We start from the raw sequence: 21,383 nt of genomic DNA on the forward strand, positions 1-21,383 counted from the left end.
AAGCCACCTATTGAAAAATACCACTGATATGTACACAATTCAGAAAATGTTTATCATTACAAGAATGACAACTTTCATTACTCATTTTCAGGAGCTTCAGCTTTGGAAGACTTCACCATTAATGAGCAGCTAGGAAAAGATCTTGATGCTATGCGGCTGATGTCAGGATATATTTCCAAAGCCAATGTTGCGTCTGAATCCACAGCTGACATCAAAGGTACCACTAAATCACCAGTGAATATGTTTTTAGGCAATCTCATCCTCAGTACTATACCATCATCAGTTATTTTTGATTCCTTGAATGCTTCAAAAGAAGCAAATAGTTATAGACCTAATGGAAACAGTGATTCTTCAAACTCAGAACTTTCAGGCAAGATATCCTCCAGAACTGTTCCCAACTTGCAGACATCCCCACACAAAATACAAGACACAAAAAGTGAAAGCTATTTACTACAGAGGGACAAAATATCTTGTGATAAGAACTATTTTTCAATGTCTGATCTCGATAAATTTAAGGATAGAGAATTTGGAAGTGAAATCACTCTGGAAAATATTTATATCAGATCAGTTCTTCAGTCTCGAGCTACATATTTCAAACTTCATGAAGAAAACCCAGGGTTATTTTCTGCAACTATCTATACTGATGATCTAAAGAGAGCCTACCGAAAACTTATCAGATTTGTCAAACATGCTTATATGGAAAGACCTAAACAGCATCCTATGTTCAAAATAGAAAAGGATGTAAATTTTAAGGAAGTCATTCCAGAAAAGCTTAATAAATTAATGGAAGAGATCAAGCAGCATCATAAAAATCCAACCTTACAAAAATCAAGCAACATGAAAAGCTGACTTTGTGTTATATCTATTAAATCTATAGAATTCTAGTATACAAGTGAATAGCACATACCAAAAAAATTAGAAAATTGATAGAAGACAATATCTGATTGCTTCAGAGTATGTATATCAGGATATCTCTAATATTTACAAATAAATGTACGATATATAATGTAGCTCATAACTTCTACTTCTTTTATGCTGTCTACACAGGTGTGAAATTTTCATTGTATCGAATGACATTTACCTGTAACTTATGATTAGTCTTACACTTGAATTCACATCTCAAATCAAAGATAAATATTGGTTATTGAGCTGAAATAGTTGAAAATGTAATACATCAGTGTTTCTCATCCCTTTTCCTAGTAAATGTCAGAAATAATTCCACGAACAACTAACTTATATGGGCCTAATTTTTTACCTAAGAGGGAGTCTCTGCGAACATCTGGAGACTCTGGCTATGAATGGAGGGTATGTTGTGAATAACTCACCAAGAGGATATCTCTTAGGATTTGAAGAATTGAGGTGAGAGAGGCTAACTACACTTGGTGTTCCTAAAGCTGAGCAACTCAGCAGAAGATTGGATAACCAAACTCAGGGGGAAACTGGGTTGGTGAGCAAACAAGTTTGGATGTCAGTGGAAGGCAACGGGAAACCACTATAGTAATTTTCCCAAGAAAACCTCATGGCTTTGCTCAATTCAAAATGTTCCAAATCTTCAAGTTACCCAGTTGGATCTTGGGAGAGAAACTAGGTTGAGAGAAATCTCAAGAAATGCGTGATGCTGCAAGGAGCAGTGCTGTTTAGGAACTTGGAATGTAAGATCCATGTACCAAGAAGAACTGGGCATAGTCAAATGAGAACTGGAGAGAACAGGCATCAACATATTGTGAATAAGTGAAGCTAGATGGACTTGTATGGGTGAATTTGCTATGGATGACTACATGGTCTACTATTCTGGACACAAAAACTAAAGGAAAAATGGAGTTGCTCTCATAGTTAGTAACGGGGCACGTTACACAATAATGGAGTGCAACTTTAAAACTGACAGAATGATGTCTGTATGCATTCAAGGCCAACCTTTTAAATTAACATCACAGTCATACAAGTTTACGCTCCTGTTCCGTCGAACCCGAAAATCTACCCGATAAAATGGAATTCGTCTGATAGTTTATTATTTTCCACAAACTTAAAACTTTATTTACATCATTCTTTCTTGTTCAAAACAAACTGTTCCCAAAACTAAAGAATACGAAATCTGGTGGGTGCATTCCATTTATTCTCTGGATGTAACATACCTCCCACCTTTTGGTTTTCCTTACATCCCTGTTAACAGAAAACCAAAATGAACCAGTAAAAAAAAATCTGACAATCACTTCGCCTACACAGTTTAACAAGGCAAGAACTTATCACAAAACTTAAGTCCTATATCGTGCAGGGAGTTTAACCAAACGTCCACTTTTCGTTTTCACTTCATCTTTTACAGCAGAAATAACACTTTCATGCTCATTATCTCCATCATCTTCCACTTGTAAGGTATCCTGCGATGAAGTCATCTCCAGTGTGTACAAACGTTGAATGGGCCTGATCACATCCCATCCAACAGTCTGCACTCGAACTACTCTTCTGTTACCATCTTTACCAGGAAACATCTCAATCACTTTACCCAAAGGCCAATCGAGTCTTTTCCTTTGATCAGAGCCTACTAACACAATGTCACCAATCCTTCGACACTTTTCTTTAACTTGCGGCTGTACTAAAAGGCTCAGGTAATCATCACGGAATCTTTTCCTCAATTCCTCCAATAAATGCTGCAGGTACTTGGCCCATCTTCTGAGATCAATCTTGTCAAGGCAATTGAGATCAGTGCCGCCAATGGACCGGTTGTCCTGCAGGAACATTGCAGGAGTGAATGGCACTAAGTCGCTTCGATCCTCAGACAGGTACGTCAAAGGCCTGGAATTTACCACAGACTCCACTTCGCATAGGACAGTCAAAGCCTCTTCGTTAGTGAGAGAGGCTGTTCCCAATGTCCTCTTCAACAACTTCTTGACCATTTGAATGATCCTCTCCCACCATCCACCCCACCAAGCAGCCGTGGGTGGAATGAATTTCCACTAGATCTTCCTTGAGGATGTTTCCTCTTCTATCTTATGCCAGTCCAAAGAGTCAAAGGAATTCACAGCTCCTGTGAAGTTGGTCCCATTGTTACTGTATATAACTCTGGGTCGTCCCCGCCTTGCAATAACTCCTAAGACATTGAAGAAATGCTTCTGTGGAAAGGTTTAACACCAGGTCAACATGTACGCCTCGATACAAAGCACAAGTAAACAACAAAATACAAGCTTTATCTTCTGGCAATGGTGTAGGATCTACATTAAAAAAAATTTGACTCATATTGTCGACATTTGACACATTTTGTGATCACCCTCTGAACTGTCTTCCGACCTCTTAAAATCCAGTATTCTTCCCTTAATATTCTAAATAACACTTCAACACCTGTATGAGAATGTTGTATGTGGTAGTCTCAGATTTAAATCTCCACAAGTTTATGACTGGAAGGCAGAAGAATGGGATATCTAAAATTTTCCTCATCTTCTCTTTGAACAATTTTAATCTTCAGCCTCAGAAGACCATCTTGGTCCACATAGGTGCAAAGGGAGTTCAGTCGTCGTCTTTCAGTTTCTTCCAGAACCCCTGTCTGGACAAGACTCAGGAGCCTTCTCTCCGCCTGTGCTAGTTCTGAAGCAGAGTGATCACCCCCACTTTCACAACTGCTACGTTTCAATGATTTTCCAACAAATCGCACTATCCATCCTATGAGCCTGACAATCTGAGAAAACTTGGAAAATCATCTTAGGTAGGTACCAGGCATCTCCATTCTCCGCTGAGGAATTAATGAGTGATGGAGATATTTTTCTTCTCTCTTGTTTGATGATGTCATCATCCACGTTGACCTCTGATGTCGGCCATTCTCCTTCTGCCAACTTCAACCAGTGAGGACCCTCCCAGCATTTGGAGTCTATAAGGACTTCTATGGAACAGCCTCGAGATGGAAGGTCAGCTGGATTCTGCTCCCCGGGAACATGCCTCCAGTCTTCTTGTCTCGTCAGAGATCTAATCACCTTCACTCGATTGTTCACAAATACTCCCCATGATTCATCTCTCTCGATCCAATACAATGCCGCTGAAGAGCCCGTCCAATAAAACTTGGAGATGTTCAAGTTCAGACTTTCTCTGACCAAGTTTGCTAGTTGTCTACCAATACAACATGCCAGGAGTTCCAATCGCGGCACTGAAATTTCCTTCAGTGGTGAAACTCTTGTCTTTGCCATAATCACCTGAACAGAAACAATCTCTTCATTACAGGTACAGCTTTGTATGAAGACAGCTGCAGCATAAGCACTCTGGCTGGCATCACAAAATGTATGTAAACTCCAGGTTTGTTCAGACCTGCTTGCTACGAAATGTCTTGGTATTTTTACTTCAGAAAGTCGCCAAACTTCAGCTTCCCATTTTCTAAACTTCTTCTGTACATCCTCTGGCAATGGATCATCCCACCCCATCTTCAAATTCCAGCTATCCTGAAGGAGAAGTTTAAGGAATAGGGTCAGAGGACATGAAAAACCAATGGGATAAAAAATCCTCTGAGCAGTTTTCTTCGTGTAACACATCCTGTATCATTTTGAGGCCTCACATCACAGTACAATACATCTTCTTCTGTGTCCCATAATAATCCAAGAACAGGAGAAATCTTATCAAACGTATTATCTTTTCCACTTGAGATGCATTCTCAGCCACGTAGTTCAAATCTGGCTCCTGAAAATAGTTTCATAGATTTCTCAACAAATTGGGTCGTTTCCTCCTCTGAATCATGGGATGTTACACAGTTGTCAACATAGAATGAGCTTTTTAATAGTTGTGCTGTTTCTTGCAGTTCAGGAGGGCTGTTTTCTAAATGGAGATCAAGAACAGCACCCAACAATAATGGACTACACTTGAGCCCAAATACAACTCGTCAATGTCAGAATATTTTGAATTTCTTCATGGAGGAATCCTCCCACCATAGGAATCTCAAGAAATCTCTGTCTGAAGGAGCAATAGAAATTTGCAGAAAAGGCCCTTTTTATGTACGAAATTACTCCAATTTCACGACGGCAAAACCTGATCAGAATAGGTGGAATTTGTTCCAGCAGATTTGGTCCTTTCTCCAGGCACTCATTCAGAGATGGACTTTCCTTCCCCCTGCAAGAAGCATCAAATATGGGTCTTAACGGTGTGGTTGAATTTTCTTTGAATACACCTCTGTGAGGTAAATAGTGACATTTATTTTCAAAATCATGAAAGGGTACCTCTTCAAGCACCCCTTCTTGAAGCCAATCCTGAAACACATTGTATTCCTGATATTTGTTGCCACTCAACAGTTTGTTAGTTGTCGTCCTGCACCTCTTCTCAGCAATTTCCAAATTGTCGTGGAGCTCCTCAGATACCTTATTCCACGGTAGATGGACTTCGTAATAGCCATCCTCGTCGATTGAGACAGTCTTCTTAAAATGATCAAAGGTAGCCATTTCTATTTCTTTCTTCGATGTCTTCACAGCAGGATCCCTAATTCCCAAGTTGTCCAACTTCCATAAATCAGTGACTGCAGTGTTTAAGGTCAACATCGACAATACCACCATAACAATCCACCCAGGTCGAGTCTCAACAGCCACTGGCCCACATCCCATGTTTTTTATTCTTCCAGTGAGAAGTGTTCTGTAGGTGTCCGCTCCTAAAAGAAGTTCAATTTCAGGCGTCCCTTCTCCAGAACCGGAGAGAATCTATTTTTTTGAGTTCTTTCATCAAAGGACCACTTTGGATTCTAGGGATAGTACCACAAATAATCGGTTGATCCAGTACAGGGATCTTACATGTGTACCTGCCATCTAAACTGCTCAACTGTATTTGATAATTAAAATGTAGATACTCTTTTGAATCAGTTCCTCCAAACAGAGCATGAATCATGTTTTCAGATCCTGACGGTTCCAGTCCGATGGTATCTATCAGTTTCTTTAATATATATGATCATTGCGATCCACTATCTACGAGTGCTCTTACTACCCGATCCCCTTTCCTTCCTGTGATCTTCACCATCAAGGTCTGCCGAAGAACATCCTGACTACAGTTTTGGTTACCCAAGGTAGCACTGGCACCTTCCTTTTCATCTTGTGTTTCTTCCTTATTTTCCTTGGAAATATTTGAAGGTAATATTGGGCACATTAGAATAACATGTTTCTTTCCACAGAAGTGACACAGTACATTACCCTTACAGATCTTGGCAACATGACCAGGTCTCAAGCACTGAAAACAATATCCTGCTTTCATCAAAATGTTCTTTCTTTCCACTAGAGTCATCTTCTGTGCCTTGAAGCACTCTTTGCTCTCATGAGATTTTCTGCAGAATACACATACATTTCCAAGATTTTTAATGTCACCTGTGAATAGACTACTAGCAGTGGCCATGTTTTTCACTTTATTTAACCTAGGTTTCTGCTTTGTAGGCTTTTTATTTGCTGTATTAAATCCTCCTTGGGCAAGTGCTACCCTCTGTTCACCTTCCACTTCATTCTTGAGGAATAAAGTCAGTCGCGAGAATTTGTCACAGTATAAATCCTTGGTAGAGTCATTAACAGGGTGATGGACAGAATTTCTAAGCCATATTCTCAGCAAGTCTTCTGGTAGAGATAACTCAACTAACGGAAACAAGAATGCTGCGTACTTGTCAGCAGTCATGCCCAGAGATTCAAGGGATCAAAGGTAGGATTCTAAGTGATCGTAGAACTTTAGGAGAGTTAGTCTTTGTGTTGAAGAAACATTTTGAATCACAAGTCCCAGTAGTTCGTGAACATAAAATTCTACGAGCAATTCTTTTCTGAATCTACTTTTAAGACACTGAATTGCACTATCATAGTTTTTAGCTGTTAGAGGGAAACTAGTTACCACCTCCTTAGCTCTACTTCCTTCAGTAGTACATTGGGTCAAATATTGAAATTTATATTCTCTTTTTATGTCTGAGGCGTCATGAATTCGACAGAACTGTCTAAAACCCTAACCAGTCCCTAACCGCTCCGGAAAATTTTCGAAGTTCGATTTTCGGCAGTTTGAGTTTTTTCTGTGAGAAACCTACGAAACCATCACTTGATATTTGATTTTCTTCATTTGTACGTTGTGTTAATACAACACACTCCATTCTCTGATGAGCTTCATCTACTTTATCACGATATTCATTTGTGTATCGTTCTTCGTCACTGTCGTCGAGAAGCACTTCTAATATTTTCTCATCGGCATCCTTCAGTTCATTTTCTAGTCGTTCTAGTTTAGTAAAATGCAATCTTACCTTGTTGGGGTCTGTTTCCGCCATCAGCGTATCGTATGTTTTCGTGAACATCGCGATTTAGTCAACTTATCCATTTCAAATTACTGCTTTGTTCACGTCCAGTCGCGGTCCCCACTAATGTTACATCGAACCCAAAAATCTACCCGATAAAACGGAATTCGCCTGATAGTTACATAGGTGATGACTTTTATTATTTTCCATAAACTTAAAACTTTATTTACATCGTTCTTTCTTCTTCAAAACAAACTGGTGGGTGCATTCCATTTACTCTCTGGATGTAACAGCTCCAATTACTGAAGCTGAAGAGGAAGTTATTGACCAGTTCTATTAAGATTTACAAGAACTACTACAGCTGAACAATTGGAAACTGGAATGTCAAAGTAGGATATCAAATCGTAGATGGCATAGCCATAGCATAGAATTATGTTTTGACTACCTTTTTAACACTGCAAATAAATCAATCTATTATTTAAACCTCCCTGGAAGAAGAGGACAGTGAATGAAAGTGGGTATTATTTTCAAATGAGCTGAGCTCGAGAGTCCATTATAGCATACGATTCTTTCAGTGTACCATGGCTCTGTATGTACTGCTTCAGAGGAAGTTCGGCTCCCCGCCAATGTCCAGTGTACCGATAATGAACCGTGTGTGTGCTGTGACTCACTGATCCGTGACTGCGTATGATTCTTTCGGTGTGCCATGGCTCACTGTACGTCACGCTGTAGCGGAAGCTCGGCTCTCCACCAGTGTCCAGTACGCCGATAAGGAGCCATGCGTATCTTGTGTCTTACTAAGCCATGTTTGCGCACGATTCTTTTGGTGTGCCATGATTCACTGTCTCGCTGCAGCGGAAGCTCGCCTCCCCGCCAACGTCCAGTGTCCTACTAGTGAGCCGTGAGTGCGCCACTCAGCACTGTCTGCTGAGAGTAAGCTGAATCATGTGTCGTGAGCTCACCATTCCTGTGAATCGATTCACTCGGACACTTCAATGAATCGATACAATGCTTCGAATAATGCATTCAGTAGCCAACACTACTCTCAACAGATACCATTCCGATATGGTTGCACCTGCGGCTCGGCTATCTGCTTCATTGGGACACGCAAGCCTCCCCACTGCAACAAGGTCACATGGTTTGAAAGCCATAGCAGAGGAAGTTGCACCCATTAAAAAATGAAAAAAACATACTTGGTAGAATGAAGAGTGTGAGACAGCAATACTACATGGCAAAAAGCCTGGCTGAATGATCAACAACAAAAAACAGAAAGCTCTAGAAGAACTAATCAATGCTAGATGATTAACGGCTAAAGAAATCAGGAGAGTTAAAAGAAATTATCAGAAGGAAACATTAAAATCTAATGATGAAGCTTTCAATCGAAATAAAATAAGAGACTATTATAGGACATTTAAGCAATACCAAAAAAATTATACTCCCCTACTCTTCTGATGGAAGATAAGAACAGAAAGGTGGCCCATAATGATTATGACAGTGCAAGAATGTCCGACTCGTTGGCTGAACGGTCAGCGTACTGGCTTTCGGTTCAGAGGGTCCCGGGTCCGATTCCCGGCCGGGTCGGGGATTTTAACCTTAATTGGTTTATTCCTACGGCACGGGGTCTGGGTGTATGTGTTGTATTCATCATCATTTCATCCTCATCATGACGCGCAGGTCGCCTAAGGGCGTCGAATAGAAAGACCTGCACCTGGCGAGCTGAACCCATCCTGGGATATCCCGGCACTAAAAGCCATACGACATATAGTAAAATAATTTTGGCTGAATACTTCAAATCATTACTTAATAAGAGATGAACCTGAAAAATATTTTGAATATGATCTTATTTCCCAGAACCAAAACACCTTTGGAGAAGGTCATACCACAGGTTTACAATGAAGTAAGTGCAGCTATTGATTCACTGAAAATTTTTAAAACAGCAGGAGGAAATCAACTAGTAGCGGAACTCTGGAAGAATGCGAATATACAGACTATTCAGAATCTACCTAAACATCTCATTGACATTTGGAATACAGAAAAATTGCCTGAAGAATGGAATGTTGCAATTATACACCCAATTCATAAAAAAAATGTGATATATCAAATCCTAGTAACTATTGGAGAATTTCTTTGCTAGATATCACCTATAACATTTTCTCTAAGATCCTGTATTCCGGAATCCATAACCAGCTTGATAGTGAATTGGGTGAATATCAGGGTGGTTTTTGTCCAGGATGAAGTTGTCCAGATCAAATTATCAGTCTCAAATGGATCATAAAACATCAATGCATTACGAACAAAAATTTAGTGATCACTTTTGTTGATTTTCAAAAGGATTATGATACTATCCATCGTGAATCATTACTACATATCCTTACTGAATTTGGTCTACATCGGAAACTTGTTAACCTTATTGCGGTCACTCTGAGAAACACAAAGTCTAAAGTTAGGTTCAGAAATGAAATCTCTGAACCATTTGAAATTCATACTGGCTCTTCAACAGAGATAGATGGATCATTCCCATTGAAGTTTAATTGTGTGCTGGAAAAAATTATGCATGAATGGATTAAGACTGTTAAGATTGCAAGATATATTTCACTAAATTGTCTTGCATTAACTGATGATCTGGTGCTATTAGCAAATAGTATAGAAAAAGCAAAATTTCACATAGAGGAACTAGGAAGATTAGCAGTGAAGGTTGGGTTGAAAATATCTTTTGAGGAAACAGAAATGATGCCATCCTTTAAAGTTGACACTTCACATATTATATTAAATAACACTCAGAAAATAAAAATTATAAATAAATTTAAATATCTTGATGAAATTGTCACTTGGAATGCTAATGAAAAAGCATCCATAGATAAAAGAACTCTAAAATTGAGATGAGCACAACAAATTACATGGCCGAATTACAAAAAAAACCAGACTCTTTCAATTAATGCTAAATTTTGCCATTACAACTCAGTCATCAAACCACAAGCAACTTATGCCAGTGAAACATTATTCAAACTTTATACCCAAGCAACAACAGACAAACTGCAGAAAATGGATAGAAGAATTCTCTGGACAATTATTAATAAAATCATCAGGTTGATGGCCAGTGGAGATTTTTACCCAATGCAGTAATTTACAAGGAAAGTGAATCAATTGACACAATGAGAAAACGGAGGATTGCATTTTTTGGACACATACCGTTTGTACAATTTTAGACTCCTAAAATAGCTCTTTGATTTCTTTTGGAATAGTAAAACAAAAAACACTTGGTTTAAAGAAATACAAATGGATTTGGGTGAATTGAAAATTACTGCAGAACAAATTGAAAATAAAGAAGAGAAGATTCTAAACAACAAATATACAAAACTATCACTTAAAACATCAAAACGTAAGCAGTACGTTATATCAGCAGAAGAACAGGCTGCAAGATCGTCTAGATGAAGTTTTGGGAAAAGAAGAAATTATCAAGTTTTAAAAAATGAACTTATTTTTGATGTGCTTACTTTTCGAAGATTTTATTGTATAAGATTGATTTTAGTGTTCCAATGTGGGCATAAACAGTGTAAATAAATATTATGAAAAAGAATATCATTACTGCAATAATAAATTTACAACACAATTTAACTAGTAATTGAAACCATATGGAATGTAATTTTAACAAAACATTTGAATATATCCTCGCATTATAATTGGGCTGTCTCCTTTGGAAATATACTTTTGGTGGGAAGAGGGTCTTAAGGGCTCAAGTTTCCGTCCGCACAAAGTAGCGGTGATTAAGGGGGACGAGGGGGGCAATTGCAGCCCCCCCCCCCACTTTCTGGAAAAAATATTACATTTTTATTCCATTTTGGCCAGCTAAAACGAGGAATTATTAAAAACAGCAATTTGTACAAGCCCAGTTTTCTTATCAACTAATTCTTTCCTTTATTTTCTTTATTAACAGAAATACGCACAAAATATTGTTCGTCCCAGCTAATCAATTTGTATAGCACCACAGCAAGTAGTGGAGACTTTGCATGTGCTGTGAGGAGGGGTAGCAAGGGTATATATTTTTGCCAAGGTCATGGACACTAAGGTATGGTTCACACATTTGTTGCGCGCATTCGTTGGTCTGGCAGTCTCTTTAGTGTCTGTTAGTTTCTTACTGCGTAGTCATATACTAAATGATTTTAATTGTATAATCACACCGTACTTCTTTTTAATTGTAATAAATGTGTAATATTGTTCCTTTGATGAAAGTTGTGTTGTATAGTGTTGAATCAAAATCTAAAAGAGACTATTATTACCGCACTTACATTGGTAAACTGTCAAACCTTTACCTCTCTGTCGAAATTTGCTCAGAGACATAAAAAACCTTACCCTTTAGTAGCTTTTCTTTAAGTCCACTATATCTCACAAACCCACATGCTGTTTGTTATCTTAATTTATTTGTCCTCAAATTTTTAATTCCCAGTCGCCGCTACTGCCCGCACCTACATCCATAATAGTGATAGAGTGTAAAATCCATGTAAAGATTTTAAAAAAACATTAAGGCATATTTAAACTGACAAAAATCTATTTGGTTAGTCGTTGATCGTTACTACTTTGGATTTACCAACCGTGACAATTGCAATGTCTCACTGTCACATGCATGTATTAAAGTTATTAAAATATTGTTGGGGCTGTATCTCAATCAAGGTTATAGTCGATTCTTTCCCACTCCTAGCACTTTCCTATTCTGTCATCGCCACAAGACCTTATCTGTGTCAGCGCGACATAAAGCAAGATCTCTTAAGTTTAAAAATAAGTGCAATCCCACTGGCCATCATTATCTTGTCAAATGTGGACACTTATGTAATCCAATAAGCATATTTTAACCAACTTTCATAATACAGCCTTTCATAGAATACTACAAGATTAATTTAAACTGGATCCTGAATATATTTTTATGATTTTGTGGTGGGAAACATGGCTTATGATGCCCACAAAATAAGGGCAAAACATGTCCCATTAATAGAATCAACAATAATGTAAAGGTTCTAATGTGGAAAGAAAATGTATTGTATTGAAAAAGTGGACAATTTTCTAATACAAATTAGATTTTAATGTTACATACCACTTAGTCGAGCAGCTCGTCTCCTTTCTCCCAAGTCTTCCCAGCCGAAACATATACTAATGGCAGGAGCTGAAGGGTGGTTTTTTAGACTATTTCATAACAACACACCCATAAATAAGGGTCTTCACCAAATATATTTATGATAATTTTAACAACCACCACACTTTTAAGGTCTTGGTATATTAATTACATGCTTTCAGTCATGATCACTTCTGATTTAAATGATAAGAATATTTGTTCTCAATGACAGGTTGATTTGTATCTTGGTTTGAATAACAAGTTACATCAATACTTAAAATTTGTTTCATAATATTTTGACATACCTTTCACTTATTCACAAACTAAAATTTGTAAATCAGTGTCAGTACGTTTTTAAACTCCGAAGAATCAGTACATTCCATCCGATTAACAAATAAACTAGAAGTTGTTACTTTCTTGGAATTTTACATTTTTAAGATAGAAGTTTTAATAACTGGGTACCCCCACCTGCTACACTAGATACACATATGCGACAGTATTTTGAATTATGCAATATTGTATTAGTAATAGCTCTCTCATCAAACAATCATTTCACTAAAGAAGTAATTGCTATGTGCAAAACATGAATAACCGCTAAAAATTTCTTTTATATTTTAAGATGTTGGTATTTGACTGCATTATAAACTTAAAATTTGTATACCAAGAGAAAAATTCCTTTCTTTTCTGTTGAAGACTGTAGCTAGTTTGTTTCGTTGGAGTTAAAGTCATTGATCACTGCACCTCCTTTAGTTTTCAATTGTATAGTATCAAGATCATATAGAATTAGATAAAATGCAAACTATGGTATGCACCTAATGTGGCTGCTCCTAAATCAACCCACCAGCTCCAGTTTAAGTGTCTTAATTTTTAACCGAACAGAACAAGTATGGATATGGACATCAACAGAGAGGAAGTACGAACCAGATAAAATTATGAGCTACCACATATACTCACATATTGACTTTTATTTTTCGCCAAAAGTCTTACTCCTAAGCACATTCAATTAAACATTCAAAACACAGTATTCAAAAGCACTTAAGAGTTTCATTCTGTTATTCACGAAATAGAGAAATATTACACATTACAATGAGTTTACATTTTCAATGAAACATTAATAAATGCAGTAAAAAAGAAATAAATTACACATCATAAAACACTTACATTAACTAAGAAGCATGGAAAAATATTTTACAACTGTACATAAGCTCCAACAGTGCGTACAGTAGATGTACAGGGTACTTTTATCAAAAAACGACATACAAATCTGCTTCTTGAATATTTTTCAAAGAATTCAAAACAGCCACTGGCTTATCAGAGTATTATAAAGGAATTGAACAATATTTTCAAAGAGAAATTGAACAATATTTTCAATCTGCCAACTGATCTGAGGATTACTGACTATAATAAAAGTACCCTTAAATCTTGACTGAATGGGTAAGTATTGAACATCCCATATGCATTAGTACCTTCTGGTATGCACAACTTAACTACAAAATTTGTACAAAAAAGCTGCCTTTTCGGGGCTTTGGTAATAAGGAACAGGACACGACATCAGATCTTTGCACAAAACAGTACCGAACTTTTATACACAGCTGGCATTTGAATGCCCATAAGAATTTTCAACTCAAACATCATTCAAAGCACCCTTTTTTTTTTCAAATGGAGGGAAAACAAATTAAATAATAAATATTTATGGCAAATTCTGCACTAGAAATTGCTTAAAAAGTTCCATTTTGCTTCATTCCCAATATCTACATAGCAATAGACTTACAAAAGACATAGCAGTGAATGATCTGTGTTGTCAAACTTTTATGCATCCCAGAAATGGGACGAACTACTCCACACTTGGGCATATAGCAAGAACTAGAGGTGATCAGCCTTAGGTTTTAACATTTACAGTTCTCTCTAAAATCTTGCCAACTTAAAATGGCACTTCTTATAGTAGGTCAATACTGCACCAAAATACATTCATTACAGTGCAAATAATAATACTATTCTGTAAAATATATTTGGTGCAACAGAATGAGAAATGACCATCCCTGCAGTTTCAAACAATCTTAAGTACAGTAGTCCAATTCTTGACAATTCCTCGTCTGATTTATACTGAATGGTTTAATAAATAAATACAAGGAGGAATATAATGAAACATTACAAAGTACTGGGGAGGCCAAGAAATTAAGAGAGAACTATTTACAAAGTTCTGAGAATGCTATAAAAAGCCTTTTACGATCCACATTTCGAGCCCAAGTAACATGGAATGGATCCTCGCACATCACACCACCCTCAGTCTCACAAAGAATTGGGGAGGCACCCCAGGCGAACAACAGTCTGCAGTCTCAGTCTAGAGAACTAAACCGTCACGAGCTGGCAGCCAGCTTTTCCAGCCGACTACACAAACGGGATTCTTCATCAGCAGCGATCGACTTCAGCATTCGCTTCGATTCTGCCTGACTCCTAAGTACACAGCTTCCCTCCCACCGTGCTTTCCCAGAGGCATGGGACTGAAACAGTTAAAAAGTCACAATTAAGAAACAACAGTGAACAAATAATGCACAAACACCGAAAATTTATTTTCAGAAAAGTCCTTTTCAAATACGACCAAATTTAAATAGAACAATCAAGCAGTAGGATTCATGGAAGCAAAAACTAGACGAAGTTACTTAACATTTCAATGCTCACAGGACTTCAATTCCAGAGTGAATTATTTATAATCTGCTTTATTATACGAAGAGAACTACATGATGTTAAAGTAGAATCAGCATCCACCGTCTGTTAAAGAAATTATAACATATTCCCCTCTATGCAAACTAATGCTAATGATATGCTTCTCATCAATTTCTGTGCATAGATAATACAAATCCAGTGTTCTCCTTAGAACCTTTTTAATGGGTGCATTGCCCTGCTATTTTTACGGACTGACTGGCTAACATTACTTAGATATGTGCTAGTTACATACTATTAATACATATGCGTCATTGGTTACTCCAAATTAAAATGTAAATACTGTAAAACTGTTTATTTAAATGATAAATCTTTGTCAGCATAACTGCATCAATTACTTCGGAGTTTAAGTGTTTAGCTTGACTATCAAGTAGTGTCGTCTGCAAGCAGTCTCTTCATTAGTGAAAAACGCATGTGAATACTCAATTCTGCACGATATCACAAACCTGTATGGCACTCCACAGCAATCAAGTGGTATGCCCCGGTGTTACATGACTATGAACAAGCAGCAGAACACCAGAAGTTCAAAATACTCTCGTGATAATAACACTAAAATAGTTCAGTTTTGCAGTTAATGTTTACCTGTCTGATATTATTGTTAATGCTCTGTGGGGAATAAATTGAAATGTTATCATATTAATTTTTTACATAGTATTTCCCGCCCGGCTACTCGTTCCTGCCAATTGGCAGACGAACATTTCTGGGGAAATTACTGAAATCTGAATTATACATGAACTGTTCTACCTCCTTAAGCCACTATACAGAAATATTACACGAACGGTTATGTGAATGATGTTGATCCACGAATATCACTGTAATATTTGTCACAAATGGAAGATAATCATTGATTTTACTCAAATAAAGTCTCAAATCGGAGGTTCATTAAGAAATACCGTCGTAATTAGCAAGAAATATGTATATGTATTTACTGGCTGTAAACAGGAATCTATTATGTTGCATTCCGCTGCTTGCGCCGTCTTTTGTTTCTTTCTTGAGGTCCAGGGCTGGCACCGATGAATGGGAGTGCTATGTCTGTGATTTTCGTTATCTTTGTCCATATGTCTTGCATTCCGCTACTCGCACCATCGTTTGTTTTTTCTTGAGGTCCAGGGCTGGCACCGATTAATGGGAGTGCGGGTATTTTGTTGAAAGAAAAATAGCATGATCCCTGGACCAATACATATATATTTTTTTTTTTTAAAGGAAAATAGCATGATCGCTGGACCAATAAATCGTTTAATGAATCAGTTAGTGCACATGAAGTGACGGCCCATCAAATGAGAAAAAATCAATACGGAAGCACTGCAACGTAGCAGAAATAGTAGTTGTAAGGCAGTAAAATATGCATTCTCTAAAATAAAATATTTTGTATTATTTCTTAATCAACCTTCGATTTGAGACTCTATTTGAGTAAAAGCAATTACTACCTTCCATTTGTGACAAATATTACAGTGAATGAATGAATGAATTTCATGGATCAACATCATTCACGTAACCTACACGAACACAGTACCAAGTATTCCCTTATTGCTGTTTATGGTTCTCTTTGAAATTTTAAATAACACTGGTAAATGAGATAGATAGATTTTTATATCCATGAAAGGATGTAAGGAAGCTAGGAAAACAAGCAAGTGAAAAACATACAATAACTCACCATGGTAAGGTCTCTCTTCCAGGTCGCTGAGCACTGACCATCACAAAGAGGGCATGGTCGCTCCAAAGAGTAGCCTCCACACTCCTGGCAATCCAGAGAGACATGGTCCTCATGCCAACTAACACCACATCTGCACAAAAAGGAGTAACACTTATCAACACTCTTATGTCAAATATTTCAGTCATCTTTATTCTTCCATATTTTCCAAACAACTCTTCCTACAGGTCTATCAATGGTATAGGTTTACAAAGTCAAGGAAGTACTTAATTTTCTCATCTTTTATAACTCTTTTCTTTCATGATGCCTTCCTCCACCTAACAGTCTGACCTCTTATCTATTGTTCATTAAAACTACATCATGTTTACAAACAATTAATCTCCATCCCAATCTTAAGTCAATAACTTTATTTACTAATACCAGAACCCTGACACTAAATGAAGTCTAGTATGCTTTTCTGTGGCCCCCTCACCATTTTCAGATTAGGCAACTGCTGGTCATTTGCTTCCTAATCCTATGCCTGTCCTATCCCGTCATTGCCGTAAGACCTGTCAGTGACAGTGCAACGTAAAGCAAATATAAAATAAAGTCTAGTATGTAGCAACTATGATCTCAAAAGGAAATGCAGCTGCTGTTTGAAGAGGTTGTAAATCCAAACTGCTCGTAGTAAATGAACTGCAAGCTCCTGCATATAAACAGCAGATCACAGCAGACTATTGTTAGGTCAATGGTAAATCTGCAGAGCAAGAACCACTACTGTCCCTGACAATGGTGACTGCTGTTATGTGAGGCCTATTATCAAAGTCATCCATTCAGGCTCCATCCGTTCTCTCGTGGTTTTCCAACCCGTGGATGGTTGCTAGGCGAATTGTAAAACGAGTGGTTGCACGTGAGACTTCCTTTCACATTAAACTTCATTTAAAATAAATATATCATCCTCAATTTTGCGGGGAGTAAGAGTGAAATGAATTGCTGAAATGAGATGCAAAGTCTATGTTCTTCATTTTAGATTTTTTTAAATGAAATGATTAGTCGTATATTACAGAAAAAATTACCACTTAATGGAAATTAGACATTAGATCAGTTACATGTCAGTATGTAATATCCACAAGAGTGCCGGGCTGAATGTCTAAAACGGATAAGGCGCTGGTTCTCCGAGCTGAAGTTGGCAGGTTCGATCCTGGCTCAGTCCGGAGGTATTTGCAAGTGCTCAGATACGTCAGCCGTAGTTTACTGGTATATAAAAGAAATCCTGGGGGTCAAAATTCCGGCATCTCGGCATCTGCAGAAACTGTAAAAAGTAATTATTTTGACGTAAAACCGATACCGGTAACATTATTATTAATATAGAACTAAATGAGGCCACAACACTAGTTGCAAATCGAGGATTGTGGCGACGTTTAGTAAATTCTCAGAGGCTTGCAGACTGAATGCTGAAAGGCATAACAGTCTATAATGAAAATGTATGTCTGTACACGTTTCTGACAGACGCAATACGAATGCAAAAACAAAGTACAATAGGTCTTCTCTCTAACATTTGAGTTAGCTGGATTTTGTAACAGCGCTTATTACACAGCATTTTTCCTCGGCTCAATTTTTGAAGACTCATTTATCAGTAACTGCAAATGGAAAAAGTTTCGCGCGCGACTTAAGTCAAATACTATAACGTCTACAACAGGAGCAAGTTTCCCCTCTCGATTTCAATAGAACACCAACGCTACTGGTCGCGATGAGAGAACCTCTCACACACGGCGCACGAACTCGTACGAATCTTTGTTCCAACTAGAGGAGGGGCTGCTTACCCTTCAAATGTAAATCGCTTTACTCACGACAGTTAACAACTCAGCTAGAAGAGGGAACAGACACCTGCCTTGCATCACTGAGAAGTAAGGTCACAATACAAAATAATGTGAAAGAAAATCTCATATAGCGACCACTCGCGGGAATTCCATATCCTCAATTGTTAGTCCATTATAATCTTAGCAAATTCATCTTACTAAACAAACAGCCTGCATTAATTTGTAACCTAGTCATAAAGGCCATAATAAAACGAGAAAAATATACTCACGTAAAACAGGAATTGAGTTGCATCCGGAGCTCCTCGATTGACAGTACTGCGTCGGATGTACCAAAGAAATTGTGCAGTTCCTCTAAAGAACTACCGATGCTTCGGCTGAAACACAGAACATAGCACATTATTATAATGTACTAATGATCTACTGGTCACAGCTTTGATACGGGAAAGAATATGAAGAGTTCATAAAATGAGGCATTGACTCTTACCTATGATGATCATGCCCACGCATTTCAGCGGGATGATGAACACTAGCGAGAGACATCGGAGATGGAACTGAAACAACAAAAAAGAAAATATGTTACTCTAACAAGACAGCTAAGAGGCAGGGAGACTCCCAAGTTTGGGGGACTGCACGTGTAAACAGTAGTGCGTACCTTGATAAGGTACTAAAAATACAATCACAATAACAGACGCGTCTGTGCGCGCTTCCTGGTTTCCGTGAAAAGCGACTACGGCTGCCGCCAGCCTGCTTCTCCCCTTCCCTTGCCTTCTGACCCCCTCCCTAGTCAACCCAAACACGAGGCAGTGGAAAATTCCCACAACCAGTACACGGGCGGGTCATTCACCCTGGCTGGCTAGCCAGTCAGACAGGCGGCCGTCCAACCCCACGTTGCCATAGCAACTTATTCCCGCCACGCCGTAGGGTAGTAAAGGGATAGGGGTGCGCCCGATCGTTATGAATGTGTGGTTACACAGCGCATGTGCAGGGGTACAGACAAGGGCGCGGCATGTGCATGACCTTGCTCCTGCTTTTAGCAGGTAGATCGATCGCCACATCAAAACATAAACATGATCGCCACACCCCCTGATAACCAACAAACATGCTAAGAGCTTATTGGAAGAGATCCTCCTGGCCAGACAGCACAATCATTTAGTCCAAGTGTATTTTGAAAATAAATGACTTACCGTCTTTACAATTTTGGAATGTAAAAGAATGACTGGTTTAAAGTTATAGCAGACATAAAATGCAAGTGGCCTCTTCCACAAAAAGCGAAAGGGATTATGTCATGAGAAACGCGCGAGTTATATCATAGACTTCTGAACGCATTCATTCAATAAAGGGATTATCGACATACCTACATAATCATGCACCTCTAAAGAGTGAGAGCATAAAAACAATATAATCCCAGATTACAGTCATCTTCTGCTTTGCGAGGAGTGTGCAAGAAGTCTGAATTTCTGTATAATTATATAAGTACGAGGCCGTCTTGCAACCATCAGCATTGACACACTTCCGCGCAGCTCTGCAACTTATGGGTCAGGAATGTTTACCAACACCTACGCCACATTGCAATGTTGCAAGAGCCGCTGCACACGAGCTCTCACACATTCCTTCGTCACAGCGCAACCCTCAGGTGCATCAGGTTTCATGATAACATGCTACTGACACTAGCACTCTACTCTCCAGCCTTCGACGTAAAATCAATAGGCATTAACTGCGCAATATACAGCACACAAACCTACTTTCACCAGTCCAGAAAGAAAGTATGCGCTTGCATTGTAACACAAGATTTCACCATATGTTTTGCAATAAACAAATAACTCTATCACATACTGAAAACTTCATGTTAAAATATCAAGTCGTGAGTTTGAAACATCCAAACAAACATTTGCAAAACGTCTACGAAGCTACAAACAAGCGCTTGTACGCAAGCTAAGCAGAAAAGCAAACTGAATTAATTCATTAAAAAATGTGCATCACCTGCAAAAACGTAAAATCTAGTGAAGTTGTCATTATTAGAATTTGTGCATTCAGAAATAACGATGAAGTATATACGATCAAAACATTTCAGAGCTAGTAAGTAAGAAAGAAAAGGAGTAAAATTTCGAAACAATTGCACAACTAATCAAAACACTAATACGTACGTCATACCATATATAGATGCAATTACAATAAATTTCCTGCCATAAAATAACATTAAACTTTGTAACAATAAGACCGAAATTATGGACAGTGAAGAAACTATGGTTTAAAACACAACTAAAATTAACACTTCTGAAGTAAAGCCACTACGCTACACAAAATTGGTGAAGTACTCAAATCGACACCTATAAAGTAAAGCCACTACGCTACACAAAATTGCTGAATCAAGATAGTAAATAAAGCAAGCAAATGAGTGAACAGTTTAAAACGTATTGGATTGGTAAGAAGTTTAATTCACTGTTCTTCTATCTATTAAGAGCAAAACAAACTGAATACCTAGCATTCCCTAGTGTATTTTCTCACGCTTGAAAACACTGACACATGTCACACATTCCTGTCATCAATTCACTACAAACAGAAGTAGAAATATAGTACACATATTCTACACTCACCTAATAAAATATCCTTAAAGTGGGTTTAAACACAACGTTTGCTTATTATGAAACCACCCTTAAACTGGGCTTAAACGCCAGGAACAGAACCGTAACGCCACTACAACCAAAACACAAACAGAAAACTGGCATGCGTGGACGTTCTGCGCCACGTTAAGTAACCTCGGCGCTAGTGCTCCGGAGTAGCGTAGAGGGGGAAGCTAGAAATAACAGCCAATAGGAGTGTTGCTTGTTTGGACCAATCCCGAGTATAGAACAGCCGTTAATGACACCTTTCAGCGTCAGATTATCTAACTATTCACGTGGTTCC

The 21,383-nt window shown here is 38.1% G+C and overlaps 1 protein-coding gene across 1 annotated transcript; it reads right to left on the minus strand.

Annotated features, from left to right (window-relative positions):
• Window positions 1-13,253: 13,253 nt before the first annotated feature.
• Window positions 13,254-19,153, minus strand: Pino (Pinocchio). The gene is made up of 5 exons (XM_067151179.2): window positions 19,132-19,153; window positions 18,964-19,030; window positions 18,749-18,853; window positions 16,684-16,813; window positions 13,254-14,809 (listed from the first exon to the last, which is right to left on the minus strand). Exons 2-5 carry the CDS (start codon window positions 19,017-19,019, stop codon window positions 14,666-14,668), a joined length of 435 nt encoding a protein of 144 aa, XP_067007280.1. The 5' UTR covers window positions 19,020-19,030; window positions 19,132-19,153; the 3' UTR covers window positions 13,254-14,665.
• Between the last annotated feature and the right edge of the window lie 2,230 nt (window positions 19,154-21,383).

The sequence above is a fragment of the Anabrus simplex genome, chromosome 7, assembly GCF_040414725.1.
Source record: "Anabrus simplex isolate iqAnaSimp1 chromosome 7, ASM4041472v1, whole genome shotgun sequence".
NCBI lineage: Eukaryota > Metazoa > Arthropoda > Insecta > Orthoptera > Tettigoniidae > Anabrus > Anabrus simplex.

What these genes read in the sequence shown, in the direction of transcription:
- Pino (XM_067151179.2), bottom strand. Translation starts at nt 19,019, where the DNA reads ATGTCTCTCGCTAGTGTTCATCATCCCGCTGAAATGCGTGGGCATGAT. An exon ending in CGTGGGCATGATCATCATAG is followed by an intron (nt 18,854 to 18,963) that starts GTAAGAGTCAAT and finishes TCTGTGTTTCAG; the next exon opens with CCGAAGCATCGGTAGTTCTT. An exon ending in GGAAGAGAGACCTTACCATG is followed by an intron (nt 14,810 to 16,683) that starts GTGAGTTATTGT and finishes TAACTGTTTCAG; the next exon opens with TCCCATGCCTCTGGGAAAGC.